Genomic DNA, 23,251 nt, shown 5'->3' on the forward strand with positions numbered 1-23,251 from the left:
GTTACCTTGTATGCTGTTATACTTCAACATTCCAAAAAACTTTAACAGAAATTAACAGCAACTGTAATGAAATCCCAACATTTCTGAACTACAAGCGTTTTCTCTCTAAGGGATGGGATTACTGCGTTGACAATTTCTCTTAATCTGACCCCCCCCCCCATCCTCTTTCAATCTTCTTTCCCGAGAGAGACGTACGTACTCTCTGACCATTTGATCTGAGTGGAAAGTTGAAAGGGAGCAACACACCGGCTGCACCCATCCAGCGCTCCTTGGGGTGGAATAGCAAAGTTCTAGGGCAGAGCCTTCCTGCCCGGAGCCGGCGATGCAGCCGCTCTCCGCTACCTGCTCAGCTTCACGCCGCATCTGAAGGTCCGCCCGCCGCGGAGCAGTTGCGTCTCCATCTGGCTGCCAACCCACCCAAGCTTTCTTCTCCTCCACCACCACCACCTTCCCTCCTTCCCCCCTCCTCCCCCTCCTTTCCGTCTTCCCTCTCCACCCCCGCCCCCAATCTCCTCCTCTTTTTCTCACTACAAGCGGTTGCTGATGCTGAAGCCGAGCGTCACTTCGGCTCCCACGGCAGACATGGCGACATTGACAGTGGTCCAGCCGCTCACTCTGGACAGAGGTAAGGGAGCGGCTCGCCCGCCAGGCCACTGCGTCCCCTCTGCCTCCCACTCTGCCCCTGCCAAGTCCCACCGGGACAGCCGGACGCGCTCGGGCAGGGGCAGGAGGGCGAGCGAGGACGAGCGAAAACGAGCGTAGAAGGCGTTCGCGCCGAGAGCAGGATACTTTCTTCCCCTTTCTCCGCCCGCCACGTCTCCACTGCCCCTGCACGCTGCACTCGCCCGGCCCAGGAATGCCTTAGCCGGGCTCTGGCGCCCCCGCTGCCACTCCCAGCCCCTCGCCCGGTCGCCTCCGGGCCGCCGGCTTTGTTGGAGCGGAGGCGCAGGGACCGGTAGGCGCCCGGGGCTCGGGGTTGGAGAGGGGCAGGGAGGAAGCTCGCCGTGCCGGGCGAGGGCGCCTGCAGCCGGAGACCGCGGAAGCCTGGCGAGGGAGCTGCCTGCCAGCCTGCGCGGCCCGGGGGCCCGGGAGGGAGGAAGTTTGTCCGGGCGCCGGGGGACGAAGGTCGGTCGGGCTGCGGGTGCTCTGGCGGCCGCCCGGGGACGGAGGAGGCGCCCCCCGGGGTGGCCTGTGCCGGGGCGCACGGCGGCTGGGCTGCATGCAGCGGCGAGGAGCTGCCCTCGGCCGAAAGGGCAACGCGGAGCACGGGCAGCGGTGCCGGGGCTGGGGGCGCAGCGTCGCTGCAGCGGAGCCCGACTCTCCCGGCTTCGTGCTCCGAAGGCGGCCGGGGTCTCCTCTGCCCCCGCCGCCCGCAGCGCTCCGGTGGTGGGAACTCAGTTTCTCCTGCCCCAGCCTGCCTCGTTCGTTCTCTCCCAAGCCCGGTGCCAGCGCGCTGCCCGGGCTGCGGAAGGCGCTGGGACGCAGCGCAGGCTGCCTTGAAATTCAACTAATGACCCGCGACCCTGTGCGTCCTGCTCTCTGACTTGAATGGGGAAGCCGTGTTTGCTTCCTCCCAGGACCTCGCCAAGTCTAAGGCTAGAATCCTCCGCTGCTCTGGGGGCCCTCTCTGGAGCGCGCGTACCAGGTTCTACCTGTCCCTGTGTTTAGGTTTCCTTTCTGGCTTCCGACGTCTAATTATGCAGGCGCTGGAGTCCCACGACGCCGCAGCGGAGGACACCTGCTTGTCCCCGTCCTCAGCAGCCGGATTTAGGACCCTGGGCGGCCATTTGGAAATGGTTTGCTCAATCGAAGATGATTTAGTCCGATGTGCCTCTAAAAATATTCTTCCTAGTGGATTAAACTGGACTGTGGGGCAAAGCAAAGGAGCGTCCTGCGGCTAGTACAGTGCAGAAGCCAGGGAACTCCGTGGGGTTTTAATTTGGAGAGATTGTGGATGACTTTAACGCAGTCTGTTGGCGCCAGAACAGATACAATGTAGTGCCCATAGCAACCTTACTTGGGGTAAGAGTTGAAAAATAAAAAACAACAACAACAAAAAGAAAAAAGTAATAATTTTATGTTGGGAAATGTTGATTTGCAAGCCACTAAATTAATAACAGTGGTTAAAGAGCTCAGAAATCCGGGGTATAATCTATGATTTCACCCCCACTATCATCATCTACACTAAGCAGGATAAATCCATTGCCACTAAGAGCCAAACAGATGGCAAGCTATCAGAAATATGGATTTCCCACGAATTTCTGTTTTAATGTAATGAGCTCTTATATTGTCCCCTTACTAAATCAGCCTTTAAATATCCCAAGTAAAACGACTACATTGGGAGAAAAAACAAACTCCAAGAAAATTGCCTACCTGAGCAATTTTATATATTAAGACTACTAAAAATATTTCACTTTTTGGGTTTTACCTTAGTCCTTAGATTCCTGTCTAGGTTGTGGGGAGGAAGTGCAATCAGATCTAGGTCTTGATCTATTCTTGAAGTTTGTTCTTGTTCACAGCCAGACTGTACCTGTCCTTTCCAGTGTGATTGGGTCCGGTTAGGAAGTCATTCAAGAGGCAAAATGAGACTGGCTGTAACTGAATAAATTAACCAGCAGCTAACTGCAAAGTCTGTGATTTACGGGTCATGAGTTATTGGCACCATTGCTGTACATGAAGTCAATGTGTATAAATATTTTTCCCTCCACCTTATTAAAATGTGATGAATTAATTGATAAATTGCATCATTAAACCAATGAAAGAAAGGTTTCTGAAAAATGGTCCCACCAAAAAATACAAGTCTGTTTAAAAAGGCAGCCCGATAATACTTACCTGGGTCCTATCTGGTTATAGCAGTGACTCTCACTTTGGGTGGCTTGGTTGGCATCTTTGGGCATCAGTCTTCCTCTGTGCTCCGTAAGGAATTTGGATTAGATGGTTCTGACACTGTGCAACTTTAATAGTCTATAATTCAATTAGTGGGAATTAGAACTCAGTTTCTGGTCATCTACTGGAAGATCTTCCAGATTAGTTCCTCTCCCAGGTTGTTTGGGTGCCCTTTGATATGCCCAGAGGTCACCCACTGATTTGGCCCCATCAAAGCATTTCTCACATGCTGTTGGATCTGTCTACTTATTGAATGGTGCTCCTTGAGGGAAGAGACCATTTCTAAATTCGTTTTCATATTCTCAGTGCCTGCCATAGTTCCTGACTCACAGTAGAAGATCAAAAATTAATGTGAACTAAGGACTGCAGTAATTTCAGCAATGTTAAAAGATAGGGATTTAGTAGTGAACCAAGGTACAGTTCATAGAGTCATGACATTTTGGTTCTGGGAAAGATGGCAGGAAGAACACAGGCCAGTGGTTCTTAACCTTTCATTCCCCCTGTGTGCTTGACAGGTTCCTATCAGTAACCATAGCTCACAGAAGCTGTGATTAGTAACCTAGAGAGTTTGGGACAGGTAGGCAAAGGAGAAGGAAAGAAGTTGCTTGACAAGGCCTCCCGAAGACATCTCAGCAAACCTGAACGCATAAATCCATAATTTGATTTTTTTTTTCCTAGCATCTTTCCTTTTCAAGTGAAAAACGTTGAAGAAGCAATAAGTATTTTCAAGGTTACTCTACTAGTTAGTGGGAGATTTTATGCTAAAATTTAAATCTTTTTGTTTGATGCCCTTTAGCACCATAAACCGATTTATCTGCAATCTTCAGGGCAAAGGTTTTAAGCAAAGAAATCAAACCTGTGGATTGAAATTAAGATTTACTCCTCCCAGAATTCAAATGATATTATCTGAAAGTAGGAAGCTCAGGCATCTGCACCAGCTTCTTGGAGCTTGTTTGGGAAGCAAGCCTTTGCCAGGGTCAGGCTGGGCCCTGAAAAGGTTTTCAGTGCTCTGTGCATATTCCAAACTCTTTTCCACCTGTCATTAAGACCTCATATTAACCCTGTGCAGGCCTCTGGATGGCTATGGCCGGAGCAGGCTCCTGTTTACTCTGGTTCCAGTCCTTTGGATTCTTCACTTACTCATTGAGGGCCGGGTATAAGCCAGACCCTACTGTGGACAGTTAACTGGCTAACACAGTGGTGAACTAAACAGACATAATACTAGTCTCCATGGCAATTAGAGCCCATGGAGAGAGAGAGCTTAATCCAAACACACACATATACACAAACAATTCATTCATTCAATAAATATTCATTCACTGAATGTATCATATATATACATTATATATAAAATATACTATAGAAATACCAGAAACAAAGTTCCTGGTTTTCTGGTCCTTAAGAGTGTAGTGGGGGGAACAGATAATAAATAAGGGACTGATTAAATAATTCAACAAATAAATATTGAGTGCTAGCCTTATGGAAAGCACTATTTTCGGCTTTGTGGCTAATGAACAAAAGAGATAAAGTCTAATGGAGTTTGCACACTAACGAGTGAGACCCAGAATGCACAGACACGTACAATTATTAAGTGCCAGTGAAGGAAGGTAAGACTGGATCAAGGAGACTAGCCAGGGCTGCTATTATCCATGTGATAGTCAAGAAAGGCCCTCCCTCTTGGGTTGATGACATTTGAGAAAAGATCCAAAATGAGGAAGCAAACCCTGCAGATATCTGGGAGAATGCCCTCTCTTGAAGGATGTTATCTGTGCATCCTGGAAACATCAAGGAAGTCCACATGAAAACAAGAGCACAGGGAAGAGTGGTGGAAAGTGAATGTGTTAGGTTGGTGGCCGGGGATTAGATGATGTGAGTTATGATAAGGATTTTAGATTGGTTGAAAGTATGAAGTACTATGAAGACAATAAAAATGACGTGCGGATGGAGAAGAATGGGGAAGGACCTCTCTAGATCAAGGAAAGGTCATGAGAAAGCAAAATTTAAACTGAGTTCTGATGTAGTAATACAATTTTTAGGAACAGCATTCTGGATAAAGGGAAGAATACACATAAAAGCAACTTGTACATATACACCTTGGCTACCATCCCGTTAATACATCTAGAACCAAGCAAATGATCAAAAAGAAAAATTACCAAGAGGTAGTAACACTCCAAATATGAATCCTAGGATAGAAATTTGGTTTTAAGTATACCAAGAAAGTCTATAGATCAGCTTTTTCTTCTTATTGCTAGGATAAACTATCATATAATTAGATTTTCAAAGACATACTGAGCACTGTAATTTACACGTCACTCTGCATAAATCTACATGTTGAACCCAAGTGGTCATAACATGAGATATAGTCATTTTTAGTCTAATATTTTATATTAGACAGTGATGTAGAAAGTAGTACCTGTAATTTACCCTTGTGGTAGAGAGAAGAGGCTGATAAAGAGATTAGTGTGGAGTCTTCCCTGCCAGAATTTTAAAATGTTTATAACAATTCCTCCCTACACCAGAGGTTAGTTTGCCGGGATTTTAATCTCTAAAACCGGGAATGACCTTCATCTAAACTCAAGAGAACAAAGCAGGATGCAATCCATGATATTTAACACTTCCATAACAAAGGATATAGGAATGCTTCACTACCTTCAAGACTTCGTGGATTTCAATACAGCAGCTCCAACTCTCCTTCACTTTCCCAGAAAAGATAATACAACAAGAATTCTCCAAAATTTCACTTCTCTGTACCTCCCCCCTCTAACTTTAATCAAAATTGCTTTATTTTTTGTTTTGTTTTGTTTTTTAATCAAGGCTTATAAACAAATAATATAAAACCAGGTCTTGGAGAAATATGGATAAATAAAACAATTTCTAGGAGTAATTAAAATTGTATCATTTTAAAAATTTGAGACTTTGTTGATGAGGTGATCAATAGTTTACAGTCTATATTAGGTGCCTACAAAAAATAAAATGATGGTATCAGTCAGTCATCTAACTTTTCGGTGAGTTAAATGCAACTTGGATAAGTCACAAAAGTATACATGGAAATCTTGATTTCTTGGTTTCTGAAAAGAGTTGTAATCTAAGGTACTGATTAAACAAATCTTGCTGTGTTTTCCCTTTTAAGGAAATAAAACTTTTAGGCCTTTAAAAATTCTAATATAAAACCAAGAGCTTTTATTTTGTGGACTTCAACTTTATGGGGAAAAAAAAAAAACAAGTCCAGGGGCGCCTGGGTGGCTCAGTTGTTAAGCGTCTGCCTTCGGCTCAGGACGTGATCCCAGAGTCCTCCGATCGAGCCCCACATCAGGCTCTTCTGCTGGAAGCCTGCTTCTTCCTCTCCTACTCCCCCTGCCTGTGTTCCCTCTCTCGCTGGCTGTCTCTCTCTCTGTCAAATAAATAAATAAAATCTTAAAAAAAAAAAAAAGAGTGCAAAATTGAATGCAAATGAAAATCCCGAGGGTGCCACACTTCTCATGGAATTTGTGATACATTAAAATTTTTCTTTCTTCTCTTTTCACTTTTCAGGTCATGCAGAGCTTATTACTTTATGTATCTCCCAATTCAAGCCTTGGGCAGCCTATAGCTTTCTAATCAACTGTATTCACCAGTTTTTATAAACTCTGTATTTTCCTGAAAATTGCTTTTGCTCACAGTCCAAAGGGGCTTGCCCCACCTCTCTCTCTTTGCTGTTTCTTTTAGCATAAGGAGTGATTGAGGAAGAAGGAAAACAAAAATTAAGTTAGTTCTTCTGTTGTTTCACACATGTATGCCCTGACGGTCAAGGTGGGGGTGGAAGGAGAAGAGGGATTGACTCTATCTTATGGCTCTTGTCCTAAAACGTTCTCAGATCAGCAGCCAGATATGTTTTCGTCAACAAACATTAAATGCTTGCTTGATTTCTCATGTTTTTTGTGAGCTTCACTACACATTAAAAAAATATATTTTTATAGAACTTTTTTTTTTGACAATCAATATTTGAGTCTTTCATTCTGCACTATATAGTTACAGAAAATTTTCCAGGAGTCAGAATTATGCCATGTCCATCTTCTCTTTTTCTTTGAAAATGAAAAGTTGCAACAAGAAAGACCCAGATTTTAGAAATCTTTTGATTATTAAAAAAAGGTATTTTGCATTTAATGGGAGTTTTATGTACAGTTTTAAAATTGAAAAGAAATCAAGAAATTAATGATAGAACTTCCAGGAAAAGAAAAAGAAATCTGGTGTATACCTTCTAGTTTGGTACGCTAGCTATTCAAGCCCTGAGATGTATTTGGTGTGCTCTATCATTTATGAAATTAGTGTTTCTGCTTTTGGAGTGCTTCCTCGGGGATCACAACTAGGGCTTAACTAGGACTAGTAAGGAAAAGGAAACATTGAGTGAGTAGTATGAACTGGGAAGCTGTATACTGGGTATTAGGGATGCTGTTATAGGTGCAAAGCCAAAACCTCTTGGAGAGAATTCTTTTCTTAGTCTTGATATCAGTCTGTTAGGATACAGCCCTCATCAGATCAGATTGCTGGACTTCTTTATGTAGACTTTGGTACAGAGTTGGCACACTCCTAATACTTGTAGAATGAATGAATGAATGAAATTGACCCAGCTGAACTACCTATCATGGACACATTCGTAGTGCTTAAAAAAAAAAAAAGACTTCCAACCTATAGTAATGTGAAACAGGTGGCTCTCTTACTCTATCACTTTGCTTCTGTGTGTATGTGTATGTGTAGCAGACTCCTAAAAGTGGCATATTCTCCAGGGCCAAGAAAGGGTGTCAGGTGTGGATGTTGATATCATGGTCCACGTTCATCGTTGACGTCCACCTGCTATTTTAACTTATTTGAACCCGCCAGCTAATGCCAAAATACAACTGAAAATGTTAAAAAAAAAAAAAAAAAAAAGGTCTGTGTGTGTTTGTGTGTGGAGGGGTCTAGCAGAATTGCCTCCACACACGCACATAAGCTACACTGCTTCATCCCCTTTTTTTAAACTACAAATGGATGAATGATAAAGCTGTGTCCTGATAAGCAAGTTAAAATGGATTTAATTTGAAATCACTCTGTGTTGGCAAGTGGGAACGCACTTTAAAAGTCATATTGATTACGTCAATGATTTACTTCTGGGCTAGGTGGTAGACAAGTTGTTTTATGATTGAATTTTACTGACATTATGTGCTAGCTGAATTTGAAGACTGGTCTAATAAAAAAATAAATATGCCCAAACACTACCTGAAAAAAATTATGTTGAGTTAATACTTATTTTGAAGTTATACTCAGATAGTTATTTCTCTTGGACAGAAAACTATAGCTCCTTCTTTAAACTGATGGCATTTTCCCCTAGAAACACTGCAGCTATTTCAAGTCCAACTAGTTCTGCTATTTTTGTTTACTTGGCCAGTGTGGTGATAGTTATGATATTTCAGTATAAAATCTGGGGGTTTTTTTCTATCAAAGAATTATCTTTAACCAAAAAAGGCTAGAATGAAGGGAATCACAAAACGGCAATACAAGCTAAGCCCTCAGTTTAGATGGGGGAGAAAACCATCAAATCCCAGCTGAGTCTATTTAATATAAATGAGGGAACTGGGAAATACTGCTGAGAGACTCCTGAAAGTGATTTTTTGAGGAAAATTGGAGAAGAGCAGTAATTGCTGATAGACAAATATCCTCGATTCCAAAAAGGTAAGAAAAGTGTTTTGGGAAACCATAGTTCAATCTACTTGTTTTTGCTTGCTGACAGAAAAATCTAAGGATATTAATAGAGGAATAGGATTTTGGAGCATGTAAAAGAAAGTGGTGATCCCACAGAGCCTACATGAGATCACTAAGAATAGATCTTGTCAAATTTCAGGCGTGTGCTATGACCATACTATACTCATGACATCACAATTTTTAGAGAAGCCTTGTGGACAATGTAGAAATATGTGAAGTGGATGATGCTATTCTTGGATTTCTAGTGGTTGAAACAATACTCCAAGGCAGTTTGGTTCTCCTCCTATTCACCGTCGTTACTGATATTTCGGATAAGAGTCATGGGCGATTTCTATAGATGACATAGAACTAGGCGAGATAGCAAATGATTAAAGAAACCATGTCAATATTCTAAAATTATACCTGGCTTGAATGGCAGGTTACAGCACAAGAGAGAAAATTTAGGGGCAATGAATAAAGTCTGCATTCATTCGCTCATTCACCAGGAAAAAAGAGCCAGCCCTGGCTATTTACTGCTCTTGGTCATACTGCCCAGTGAATACTGCCCCAGGCTCCACTCAACCACCCTGAAAACCTCAGACAGGCCCCGTCATCACGATTCAGTCCTGGGCTGGAGTAGGTGTGGTTTCAAATGCCAAAGATGCATTCCAGGGTCAGCCTGCCTGGATTTGAATCCCAGCTTTTCCATTTACTGGTTCTGCAACTTCCAAAGTTACTAGACTCTTTTGAATCTCCATTTTCTTATCTGTAAAGTGACGAACAACAAAAATAGCCATTAAATGACTTCATAAAATATTGGCTTTCCATGAGCTAATATGTATGAGGTACTTAGAACAGGTCATCCTAGTAACCACTCAACAATGATAATTATTTCTTCCTTGAGTCCTGGAGGTTCTGTACTCCTGCCCTACTCCCAGGGGGCAGAGACAATAATATTTCTTGTCTTCTGGCTATACTAAGAGGCAGAGACTATTTATTTTGGTATTTTCTAGAAGCAAGATGCATTTGGAGATGCGTGGAGGTCAAAACCAAAAGTTTCCTGTATACATACCTCATTTGCCAACCCACTCTTCCCAAATCACTTTTTTCTTGATTCTTGAATAACAACTTTTTTCCCCATAATTCTGTTGGAGTACTTAGCACACAAGATTGACTCTTTTCTTTGACACTGCTGTCACCCTAACAAAATTAAGTTATTTACATTCATCTTTGTGTACCCATTACCTATCACAGTGCCTGAAAGATAAGTGCTCAGATGTGTGCTGAATAAATTACTGGTGGGTCTTCACATGTTGCAGGTGAAGGCAGTAAGCCTAGGTAGGTGAGCAGATGACACAAGATGACAGATTTTTATTTAAGAAAAAAAAATTCTCTACATGTATTCCACTCAAAATTCAAATGGGTGCGTTCCAGGAATTAGTGAACATCCTACCCCTGAATTACTGGAAATGTACAGGCGGAAGTTGACTGACAGATTGGAAAAGCTACAGAGTGACTTTAAGATTCAGTAAAAGTTTAGGACAGGGATTAGAGTTTCTGTAGATGTTCATTGTTTTTATTTTATTTTGTTTGTGTGCAGATATCAAAAGCGTACTAAATGGTTGATTGGGGAAAATATAACCAAGAGCAACTTTTTTTTTTTTTTTTTTTTTTTTTTTTACTCCTTTGCAGTGCTATTTCGTTGTTAAGCATCACAGAACAGGGAGAGGCATATATATGCCAGTCGGGGGAAAGAGCTCTGGATCCCAATGCCTGGATACAAGCCCTACCCATCCCTGTCTCTCCCTTGCTATGTCAACTTGGCCTGTTGCTACCTTCTCTGTATTTTAGTTTTCATCGGTAAGATTGAAAATAATATCTCTCTGCCTCTTGAGGTTGCTCTAAAAATGAACTGGGAAAACATATGCAAGTGCTCAGCACACTGCCAGGTCCATAGAAGTGCTCAGTCCTGATTGATTATTCCCCACCTCTTCTCCCCAGGGCATGCGTTTTTTCCCCAGTGCCATCAATGAAAAGTGTACAAGCTTCAGATTTAGACAGATGGGGTTTTGAATTGAAATTCTGCCACTTACTTTCTGTGGAAGCTTAAGATTTTTCTTATTCTCTCCACGTTTTCTTTCTTTCATTCTTAATACAGGAATAATGACACTCACTTTATATGGTGATCCATTCCTTTGATTCTTCGCTCACTTGGCCATTCAAGGAAAAGTGAATGAGTCTACTTTGTGCCTGGTACCAAGTCAAGGGCGAGAGGTAGAGCTTGCCATCTAGGGTAGATAGCCACGAAGCAGGTAATTTATGATAAGATAGTTCAAGTGCTGTGTCAGTGGCTCACTCATTGAGCATTTACTACATTACACCGCGTTACATTACATATACTGCTATACAGCCAGGCGTTCTGCTCAGATCTCTTCTTGTTTCATTTCAATTAGTCCCCAAAACAAGACTTTGAGGCAGATGCTATTAGTATTTTGAAGATGGGGGAATTGAGGCATAAAGAGGCTAAATAAAGTGATTGAGGCTCAGGCTGGTTGATTCTTGAGGCCTTCATCTTGATCACTATGCTACGCCAGAGAGCAAGTGCATAAGTGCGTAACGGGGTCTGTAGCAAGCTTTGAGGAATTTGAACTTGTAAGAGGCAAAAGATGCAGTGGTGCTTGTAAAGTCTTCAAAAGACAGACAGACAGACAGACAGAAGGCACACCAGGAATGCATGTTACCCTGGACAAAAGACAAATGACTTTGTCCAATGCTTACAAAAGGAACGTATACTAATGTTGCTAAAGATTAATTTAAGTGATGTATTTTTAAAGAGTCTACCACAATTATTGTAAAATAGCAGGTGTTTAATAAATGGTTGTGCTTATTAATTTCTTAGTACTGAAGAGACAATCCCCGTAGATAGAATTACAAGAAAGTACTAGCAATGTTCTGGTCTTTCCCATGCTGTGCCGGTGAACCAAAAGATAATGACTGCGGCGTTCTGATTACCTTTCAGGGCTCTGTACTGCACAGCCAAAACTTCTTCATAGACCTAGAATGTTCACAGGTTCTCATAAGGGTGTGATAATAGTGTCTGGAATCCCCTTTCCTTACAGTCTTTGCCTCTTAAGTGGAATTAGTGAGAGGGATTTGGGATGTGGCAGAACTCAAATTGCAGGCACACAGAAAATTGTGACTTCTTTTTCTCTTTCAAAATTAGCTTTCAATGTCTTGAAGATTATAAACACACTCTGCTTACCCATTATTATTAAAATACATGCGTTGAGGTTTGAATATGGATTTCGGTGGCCCAAGTAACGCTGTGGTTGTCTAGCATTAAGTGTGGAAGAGGTGTTTCACCTAAATACAACTTAACAGATGACTGAAGTCTACCCCTTTAGGCCCCAAACTTACTAATTTTTAACTTACTATATTTTAAAAACATAGGATTCATTTACTTTTCTTCTTTGATACAGTGTATATTCTCTAGAAGATGGGATTTTTGTAAAGGAATTGTGGAAGATAAAACCAATAAGGCAGTAAAACGTAATGCACATTACGGAAGGAATGATGAGATACTTATGTGGATGGCCCAAAGGGAAATTCTGCATCACTCCAGCTTCTCAAGCCTACTTTAGTTAGTTGAGGTTGACGGCTACATGCCTCTGGATAAATGAGGTATTCTGGATCATGGAGACACTCATTTCTTCTGATATCACACACGTTCCCAGTATTGCCAATTTGGCCTCCAAATGATAACTGTGAATAGCGGAATATTAAGATGGGCGTATATTATGGACGGAACGTGTCTCTCCCCTTCCTGTTGACGTGTTGAAGCCCTGGCCCCCAACATGATAGTATTTGGACTTTTGGGAGGTAATTAGATTCAGGTGAGGTCATGAGGGTGGGGCCCCGTGTTGAGATTAATGCCCTTCTAAGAAGAGACCAGAGTATTCTCTCACCTGGTGAGCATGAACAGGCAGAAGGCAGAGGCTGCAAGCCAGGGAGCCAGCTGAAGGAATGGAATCTACGGGCACCTTGATCTTGAACTTGCCAGCCTCCAGAACCGTGAGAAATAAATGCCTATTTTTTTAAACCACCTAGTTGATGGTATTTGGTTATAGCCATCTGAGACAGTGTGGCAATCATCACGTGATCTTGGCCTCAGCAGTTCTCTGTCCTAAGTAGTTGAACAAATTAGCCACAGGCAAGATTTGTTGTACCTAGGTACACATTAAAGTATGCCTAATTTCCTGCGTACTTTCATTTTCTCCCCTCTCTAGGTTTTGAAATCTCTGCTTTGCATGTACTAACAAGTTTTCGAAGCTTCTTCTCTTGCATGGCTCTCCACTATTTTCAGAGCTTTAAAAGAAAATATATTTAATGATTCTTTTCTCAAAAGTTTCTCTGGGGTATTTTCCAAGAGGAGATTTTCTATTTGTGAATTGCATGTTTTCCAAATGTGAAGGAGCTCTAACTAATCGATTGTCTTATATTCACATAATACTTTCCTGATCTATTATGGATGTAGGCCTTTGCTTATCTTGCTATTATCTTTCTTTTATTGTTTGTGGTGGTAGCCCTAGGGTTGACAGTATATATCTTTAATTTAGCACAGTTGTCCTTCGAACAATACACTTCGAATTGCTTTTTCCCATCTTTTGTACTATTGCGGTCCCTATGCTTGAAGCCCGTAATTCGTTGCTACTAAACCAGGGGTCACAAGCCATGCCCCCAAACCAAATTTAGCCCGTGAGGTAAGGTTGTATTTTTACATTTTTAAATGGTTAGAAAACTCAAAAGAAGAATATTTTGACAGAAGAAAATTCTATTAAATTCAAATTTCAGTGTCCATAAGTAAAGTTTGATTGGAACACGGCCAGGATCATTCATTTACCTATTGTCCATGGCTGTTCTCCAGCTACAAAGGCATTGAGAGTTGAGGAGTTGCGACAGACCATTTGGTCTGGAAAGCCCACACTATTTGCTGTCTGACTCTTTACAGAAAATGCTTGCTGACCTCTGCTTTTGAAGCATTAGAAAAATAGAGAAGAGAACATGTCTTTTATATTTACCTTCAATATAACCATTTGAGGGTCTTTACCCTCAGCTTTCAGTCTTTCTTGTGCACCTGTGTCCCAGATGGTTCTCTCTCCTTGCTCTCTGCCTTCCCCCAAGGGCATACTGCTGTTGCTTGTTACTTGATACTAGTCTGGCGGTGGGGAACAGAGGGGTTTCTCTATTGTCCTGGCCCAGCCTCAGTCTCAGGAAGGCCCTGTGCCTGAGTGCCAAGGATGGGCTTTCTCAGCAATCCTGCCTCTCAATGGGCTACAAACTAAAAGCTGCGCCTTTATCTTTGCAAGATCTTGTGGAGGAGAGGTCACCACGCCTTCACTAGTGGTAGGAGATTTCTAACAGTACTGGCATGGGATCCTGGAACTAGGAGTTTCCTGCCTCCTTCTCCCTCCCCTCTGTGGTAGAGACTATTTCTTTTACCATCATCCTGTTGTAATTTGTCTTCACTTCCGGTCCTCATCCAGATCCATTCTTCCTCATGAGCTTCCAGTAAAAGTTTGTGGAAAAAAGCCCATGAGTATTTGCCTGTGCTCACTCGCCTTCTCTGCTTGGAGGAGTTTCTATTCCCTTGGTTACTACTGTTTTGCCAGGTTAACTCAATCTGTGCGAGCTGTAATTCATACTAACCTAGCTGAGTAAGGAATTGTGTTCCCAGTTGGGAAGACAGGCATTGAAAGTATTTTTGCAGCTTAGTTAATTTTCGGTACTGATTTGCACATCTGAGCAACTATTTGGTTAGGCAGACTATCTTTATGTTGTTACTCATATTTCGAATTAAAATCCAATTTGGAGACTAATTTGAGTGAATCTGTAATATGGCAGACTGAGCTAACACAGAACCTCTCCCATTACAAATATCAAGATGTGCCAGATAAAATCTAACAATTAAAAAAACTATCTATAGCTTAGATTGCAAGTGAGAAAGCATAATCTCCAGGTGCCAGAAATGAAAAGGGAAGTGAAGGTTGGAATGACATCTTGGTGGAAGTGGGAGATGAAAGACATGTCAAGTGGTTCCAGGCTTAGAAATTAGCCTCATGGTTGGGGGCAAAGCAGGAACTGGGGGTGAGGTGTTAGATATGCTCTATACCCATACCTTAGACTTCATTACCTAGCTTGGATTCTAAATATATGCCACAGAGTTGATTCAAGAAATGTTCTTTCAAGAAATTTACATAAAATGATTGCTAGGCTAGAGGAAACTAGAGGAAGTAAAATGAAAGCAGTACTCTTAAGAAACATCTAGCTACACTTTTCTCACAGAACAAATAATCGCTGCCAAAGGCGGGCTCACAATTAAACATTAGAAATATATGAGAAGGAACTAGAACCTTGGACTGAGTCAGTATTCACAACCAATCAGTGAGTGCGTTTCCTGAAGAGGGAACAGAAACTCAGAGAGAAAGTACATCTGTAAAATGAAAACAAGATGATGTGGAAAAAATCAGATAGAGACTATAAAATAAGCATATTTATAATTATTTTTAAAATGTATTTTAAAAGAATGGAAACTATAAGGAGATAACCTGGCACTGAAAAATTAATAGGTACATTTGAAAAACATTATTGAAAAATATGAGAAAAGAATGCTGAAAGATTTTTTAAATAAAATGATATTCAGTTATATTAAAGTTATGAAAAATTTGAAAACTTCAATTTATAAGACAATTTTTGTGTATTCACATACAGGGGGAAAATCACATAGCAACATTTTCAGTTTATCTGATGTTATAGGCTTATATTAGAAATTACTGGGGAACTTGAAAGGAAACTATTGTGGGTTAAATATTAAACAAGCCAGGAACTAGGGGAGGAACTGAGGCTTATGTTTGGTTTTGATTTTCTGAGATATTAATCTGGTCATGTCATCCCTTGCATTAAACTCTTCAGTGACTCCAACATTCTTATGTTTAAATGTTCTTAATTTTATTAGTTGAGCATATGCCAAATATTTATTTGTGTATGACCTCTCCCTTTTACTCCTAATGTCCCAAATGCCTGGAACGCAGTCTGGTACATTGCAGGTGTTTAATAAATAGTTTAATGAACAGTTAAACTCAGGGTCTTGGCAATGTTGTTCTCTTTGGGACAGGAAAGCTTCTCCCGTCCTCTTCTTCCCCTTTCCCTGGCAAACTCCTCTATTTGTCAGCGTTCAGGTTTCAGATTCTGCAAGAAATCTTTTCTTGTTCTCTCAGCCTAGTTTAGATCCCTGTTTTATACTTCCACAGCCCCTTATAATGCCCTTTTGTAACGTTACTCAATCATTCACTCCGCAAGGCGTTTTTGAGCGCCTGCGACGTCCCAACCCCCGGTCTCGGCCCCGGGAACGGAGTAGTGAACACAACAGACCATCTGAACTCTTGTGAAGTTTATATTCCAGTGCGGTTGGGGTGGGGAGGGCAGGCAAGAAGTAAGTAAACAAGTACATACATAGTAGTTCATTTAATTACAAGTAGCAGGAGGAAAGAGGCAGCAAGCTGAGGGGGATGAGAGGGCCAAGGGAGTGGGGGTGGCTCGTTTATACAGGGGGCCAGGGAGGTCCTCATGCATTAGATGTTTTTAAAGAGATTCTGTACGTGAATGAGGCATTGGCCCTGAGGACAACTAGGGAAAAGTAGACCGGTCAGAAGAAAGAGCAAGGGTCAGTGCCTTGAGGCGCGAACGTTCTAAAAGTATTATAGGACAGCAGTGAGGCCAGTGTGGCTGGAGCAGAGTGAAGAGGGAAAGGGTAGTAGGAGATGAAGTCAGAGAGGGACTTTTTTTTTTTCTTCTAGAAGTGATGTCGTTTTAGTTATTACAGTTACCACTGGGCTGAGCACGGTGCGGGGAGAAGGGGCATGGTGTGGCTTCTGGCCTCGCGGACGGTTCAAAGGAGCACCAGGGGCTGAAGGTGCCGCAGCCCCAGGACCCGCCGCGAGATGGCGCCAGGCGGCACAGGCCAGTTCAGGATGTGGGGGCTGGGGCTGGGAGCTGGCTGTCCGCCAGTGATTCTAGGGGACCCCAGGACCAGCCCTCCACAAAGCAGGTGGGCCTAGGAACTCCTTTCCTCAAGCCCCAGACGGAGTTCGCTCCACTTAAGAGATCCCAGTCCCGAGGTCTGGGCGCGTCCGTCGTGGTGCCCACCTGCTTGAGGGGCAGTTTGGAGGTCACAGCCCGGGGACTGACTGGGTCCGGCCCACCCAGCTCAGCAGAAGGTCAGCATCCAGTTCCTTTCCGTGCTGCTGGGGCGGTCGCGGCAGGGAGGGCCCCACAGAGTCTAGTCCCCACAACTATCGCTGCTGAGGGCCACGTTGGCTGCTTCCTGGAAGAGGGCGTGAAAGTTTCCGTGGAGATGAGCCAAGTACTGGAGGGAGGCCGCTGCGCCCACAGACTGGCTGAGGCTGAGGCTTGCTATTTTAAGGGCTTTGGTTTTTACTCCTAAGATATTAAAGCCACAGGAGGGATTGTAGTTTGAACAGGCTCTCTGCTATGTTGACCATGGGGAGTAAAAAGTTCCCAGGGAGATTAGTTAGAAAGTAATTAAAAGAATCCAGGTCAGAGATGATGGTGTTTGGGACCTGAGTAGTAATAGGAGAAGCAGTGATGGGTGGTCAACTTCTGGGTACACGTGGAGCATTTAGCCAGCAGGATTTGACGAAAGATTGAATATAGGGTATGAGAGAAACAAAGCAGGTGATGATGATCAGGCCTCCGGCCCGAGTATCCGGAAAGAGGAAGCCCAATTTACTAAGATTGGGAAGACTACAGAAGAGAAGAGGGAAGGGGTTATTCCAGGAGGAATATAAATTTGGACATGTTGAGTTATCTATTGGACACACAAATGAAGAGTTTGAGTTGGCAACTATATATAAAATTCTGGAACTCAAGGGAAAAGTCCAGGATGGAGATATAAATAGGGGGGTTATTAACATATAGATGGTATTTAAGGCATCTGGAGGATGGAAAGAGGAAGATTGTTGACTCAGCTCTGGGCAATTCCAGCATTTAAGGAAGCACGAGCTAGAGAGGAAAGCCAAAAGAGAGTGGTGATCAGAGGCCAAGTAAATGTCTTTTAGGAAGATGGCAAGGATTATCTGTGTGAAATGCTATCAGGTGAAGTAAGATGTCATTTGGGAATTGACCGTGGTGTCTAGCAGTGTGGAGGTCATTGGTGGTCCTGACAACTTGTTGGAATAGCATGTGAAAGCTTCATTGAAATAGGTACAACAGAGGATGGGAACAGATATTTCAGAGACAGAATGAACAAGTTTTTGGAGAACTTCTGCTTTCAAAGGTAGAGAAATCATAGAGTAGAAGGGGGAAGACAGAATACTCAACATGTGTAAAACTCCTGTGTCTGTAAGAATGGGAAGAACTCTGTGTTGTGATAACAGCTCTGTCCATCTTGTTGATTTCTTTTTGCCTACTACAATACTTGACCCAAAGCAGAAACACAATTAAATGTTTCTTAAACAAGTACCATTTCAGTTAAAATTATATCCCCAAATTTGTTATCATTTAGAAATATTTTCAATTGGCCTTGCTTTTTCTTTTAAATTGGATGAAAGCATGTATTTTGACAGTGGTGAAAAAAATGAAGCGATCACAGATAATATGATTATTCCACATCTACTCCCCAGTTCCCCAGCTGACTTAATTATGCAAAGCATCACATACCACCTTTATTTCAGAAAAACCGTGCAATGTGACAAATTAATTTTCTAAAAATATTCAGCACAGGTAGCTTTAATTATCTGGAGCAGAGTTTTTCGAATCATGGAGAAAAGAAAGTAAATCTTTTTTTTTTTTTTTTCCCCAACAAAGTAGACTTTGATTTAAGTTTGGAGAGCATCAGGAAACCATGAAGTCTTTAAGGAGTACCTAGTTGTGTGTGAAAGGTTGATTCATTGCTAAGGGATGGTACGCATTTATGTGATGAAACACATGTATTCGATCTGAGGATGGTCAGTTGTCGTACTATAGATCCTAAGCCTGACATCATGAAAGATAAGATGAAACACATAGGTTGCAGGTAGATAAGGGTGCTTAGCTTTGTGTGATGGATAATCAAGAATGTTTGAAAATTTTAAGCCAGGAAGTGAAATGATCTGAGCTGTGTATTTATTAACTAATATGAAAATAGGTTGCAAGATTGAAATGTATGGAGAAGATCAATGTTTTACAAGGCTGACTCTGGGAGAGTTTATTGGATGCTCCTTGAAAAAAGTTCCATGGTAAAATGAAGGAGGCGATTCCAGGTTTCCAAAGCTCTGGATTAAACAAACATAAAGATGTCTCTAATGTAGCCTATGACAGGCTCTGTGAGCCTCCAAGTCATATGGGCTAGGCACATCATGGAACTCTTTGTTCAAGGAACTCTGTTATTCTTTGGAACAGTTTGACAGTTTGGTCTGTGTAATCATTGTGATCTGCGTGACCAAACCTGAACCTGAGGAGGAATTATGGGAACGGAAAGGAAGGAGGAGATTATCATGGGCATGCCTTATTGACTCATAGGTGGTGAAAAGAGGGAAAGGGAAAAGCCAAAAGGGACACGTATTGGTCCACAAAGCTGGATGAGTTTAGCTTAGCACTTAATGAGCTTTGAGATGCTGTGGGGACAACCATGCATAAGTCAGGGCTTTGATCCTGAAAGAAGTTTCAGAAGCACAGATACCCTATGGTGCATATTGCTGGGAATAATGGGAATGATTAGAGCATGAATTAGGGATATCGAAGAAATAGTAGCTACAGATTTTTTTTTTTTTTTTGGAAAAGACTAGTTTTAGAAAAGATATGGCCAGAAGTACTTGAAAGTAAGTACTTTTTTAAAAATTTTTTTAGCGTGACTAGCTTCATTTCCAGTATTCAGACTGAGATATAAAAAGAAAACCGATGTAAAAAAATGTTCTTCTGCTCAGCATATTAATTCACCATGGCAGGAAAGTGTGATGCCTCCTTCAGAAATCCTGACATACTCAGGATACTTGGGCAATCAGTGTTTTGTGACAAGTCAGGAGTTCCTCACTGTTGTAGCTTTGCCATCCTCCCTGTGAGTATTCATGGTGATCCATTGTATCCACATCAGGATTACGGTGCTAGGCTCCCGTCTTCTCTCCTTGACATGCTCAGAGCTCTACCTTCTGGGCTTTCTCGAGAACCACCAGTTAGCAAAGAAGTATTTATTCTTAGAACTGTGCCTGTCAGCCCTTGCAGGTGTATCAGGGAAGGTGCGGGAATTTACTGAATGGCTGAAAAGCTGACAAGGCGCCATCACCAGAAACAAAACCTTTTAAAAAATCAGAACACTGTGATTAAGTAAAACACAACACGCTACGTCCTTTGTTGGATTAATATCCTTTACATAATTAAGTCTACCTGCATTTATGTTTAGAAGCATATGGATATACAAAACCTGTGAATGCATTTTCAAGGTCAGAATGTGGAGTTTGGAAGAAAAACATGGAGCAGACGGTAAGCTCATAGGAAAATTAAGTCAGCCAGCTCTCCCCAGATGGTCACCTTTATACTGTTTTTGTAGCTCGTGAATTAGGCACCTGTGTTTTCTTCAACTCACTCCCTGCCATGTGAATTCTTGCATTTGACATTTTAATTGCAAATAAAAACAATAAATCCTCATTTTTTTCACCAAAAAAAAATCGCTATGTTTTCACTCTAATTTTTTCTTGGAATGAAATAACACATTCATATTTGGGGATTCCTAATATGCTTATTTGAATTTTACAATTCAAATTGTATGATATGTTATGATAGTAGAAATGCAAGTGTCGTGGTTCGACACACATAAAGGATTTCTTTTTGCACTTTTCAGGAGACTGGCTTGAGTAACTTTTAAGATCTGTTCCATTTCAAAATATATATTACATTTTTTCTATACTATGCATTTTTATTTTTTTAGAAGATTTTATTTATTTATTTGAGAGAGAGAGCATGAGGGAGAGAGAGAGACAGCGTGAGCAGGGCTGAAGGGGCAGAGGGAGAGGGACAAGCAGACTCTCCACTGAGCAGGGAGCCCAACATGGGGCTCAATCCCAGGGTCCTGGGATCATGACCTGAGCTGAAGGCAGATGCTTAACCGACTGAGCCACCCAGGCGCCCCTAAAGTATGCATTTTTAAAGTAGATGTATGATTTATGATAAGAATAGCCATATGAGTTTCATACCTAATTCAGTTTAGAATGTTCCTTGAATGTGATAGGCACATGTTAAGTACATCTTCTACCCCCATACATGAGAACATAATGCCTTTAAATAAACAATGATTTCCAAATAAAGAATGTACTTTTCTCAGTCACTGCTTTCAAACTTCTGTGGCATTTGAACTGGCATTCTATTATTGTAATGTCAGGTAAAGACAGTAAGCTAATACTATCAGTGCTTAATAAACCAAAATAATAGGGGCTCCTGGGTGGCACAGCAGTTAAGCGTCTGCCTTCGGCTCAGGGCGTGATCCCAGCGTTATGGGATCGAGCCCCACATCAGGCTCCTCCGCTATGAGCCTGCTTCTTCCTCTCCCACTCCCCCTGCTTGTGTTCCCTCTCTCGCTGGCTGTCTCTATCTCTGTCGAATAAATAAATAAAATCTTTTAAAAAAAATAAACCAACACAATAATTTCCACTTTCTTTTGCATTGCTTCTATGCATTGATAAGTGTTAACAATGAGATGCATGTAAAAGAAAAGTGATTCCTAAGAGATACATATTATTTTTCTCCTTCTGTTAGAGATACCCTTGATAAATGTAGGAGAAAAATAAATGTGTTTAAAGCATTAATACTATGAGATGAAGTATTTGCCCCTAAGTTAAGGTGCTCAGTGCATGTACAATTAAAGATAAGATAAAACTACTCAGTAAATTATGGCAGGAGTCGTTTATATTAATACCACTTGAAAAACAATGCCTTTCAAATTAAACTTGTTTATGTATGAGTAATTTGTCTTTCAATAAAAGAAAAAAAATGAGAATTCACAGGCAGATTTAAAGATTAGGATCTTATCTCATTCAAAAGATGAAACAAAGCTAAGCTTACTTTGTTTAATAGTCTCTCAGATGGAACAAAACCAAGTTATTTACTGTATATTCAAGACCTTGTTGAGTAAGTCATTTCAAGTTTATTGCATTTGCCTGTTTATTTTGAGTTAATTAGATCCTAATGACTCATGAACTAGAAAAGGTACAAGTATAATTTTAAGGACATCTAGTGGTCTATGGGATTAAGTTTTTTCATCTGACAAAATATTAAATTATTATTTAATCTAATATGAGTTTGTAGCATCTGTTTTTACCCAATTAACTGTTTTACTTGTGAATTTAAAAATTAACTCCTCATGCTTAGAATCTACAACTCAAGCTCCAAGTCCGTGTCCTAGAACTTCTGTAAAATTACATTTAAAAAACGTTTCTGATTCATTTTCATGTATACAGAGATTGAATAATAATTATAGAGTCAGTGAACAGTCTTTAGAACAGTATGTGTTGAATAGCATCGAGCAATCCAACCCTACCCCCCAAATATTTCCTCCATCTTCTGGACAGGTATTTTCTTTTGGCTCATTTATTTATTCCATAAGTATTTAATGAGTACCTGTCATGTTATAGGCCTTAAGCTAGGCATGGACATCAAAGGAAGACAAAAAGCAATCATGGTTCTTATTTTCATGATGCTTATGATCTACAGGAGAGAGAGTAGCCAAATAATCATGGAGATAAATGTAAATTTACAATGATATATACTAGGAGGCAAGGATAGATGGTACTGTGAAAGAATGATGGCACATGGTAGACATTTAATGGTAGGTACTTAATCTTTGTTTGCTGGATTAATGAAAGAATAACTGAATGAAAGCATGGAGACCTGTCTTAGAGAAAGCTTCCCTGAGGAAAGTACATTTGACCTGTGATCTGAAGCATGAATAGGCATTCACTTGGCAAAGAGTATAGGAAAAAGGGTCTAAAACAAAACAAAAACAAAGCTTGGTGGCAAGATAGAACATGACGGATCATGAAGAGTGAACCTGTAATAATAGTTCAAAATAGAACATGGTGTCAGTAGAAGCTAGAGTGGTTGGTCTTTATTCACAGACAACATGATTGTCTATATAGAAAATCCTACAGAATCTAACGAAAAAGCTACTAAAACTGACTTTCGTAAGATGAGAAAATATAAGGTTAACATTAAAATATCAGTTGTGTTTCTACCTAATAACAAGGAGCAATTAGAAAATAATTTTTTTTTTGGGGTGCCTGGGTGGCACAGCGGTTAAGCGTCTGCCTTTGGCTCAGGGCGAGATCCCGGCGTTACGGGATCGAGCCCCACATCAGGCTCTTCTGCTATGAGCCTGCTTCTTCCTCTCCCACTCCCCCTGCTTGTGTTCCCTCTCTCGCTGGCTGTCTCTATCTCTGTCAAATAAATAAGTAAATAAAATCTTTAAAAAAAAAAAAAAGAAAATAAATTTTTTTTTTAATTTTAAAGATTTTGTTTATTTATTTGACAGAGGGAGACAGCCAGCGAGAGAGGGAACACAAGCAGGGGGAGTGGGAGAGGAAGAAGCAGGCTCCTAGTGGAGGAGCCTGATGTGGGGCTCGATCCCAGA

General features: G+C 41.4%; 1 protein-coding gene across 2 annotated transcripts in view; it reads left to right on the forward strand.

Moving 5' to 3' along the window:
• Positions 1–205: 205 nt before the first annotated feature.
• LIN7A (lin-7 homolog A, crumbs cell polarity complex component) overlaps positions 206–23,251 on the forward strand; it is a 122,280-nt gene continuing 99,234 nt past the window's right edge. The window contains exon 1 of one of the 2 annotated variants that reach the window (XM_057316357.1): positions 206–625. In XM_057316357.1, the coding sequence (XP_057172340.1) occupies positions 544–625 (82 nt within the window). In that variant the 5' untranslated portion in view covers positions 206–543. The remainder of the gene's footprint in view (positions 626–23,251) is intronic. The other variant, XM_026499960.4, reaches the window with a different exon arrangement.

The sequence above is a fragment of the Ursus arctos genome, unplaced genomic scaffold (assembly GCF_023065955.2).
Source record: "Ursus arctos isolate Adak ecotype North America unplaced genomic scaffold, UrsArc2.0 scaffold_21, whole genome shotgun sequence".
NCBI lineage: Eukaryota > Metazoa > Chordata > Mammalia > Carnivora > Ursidae > Ursus > Ursus arctos.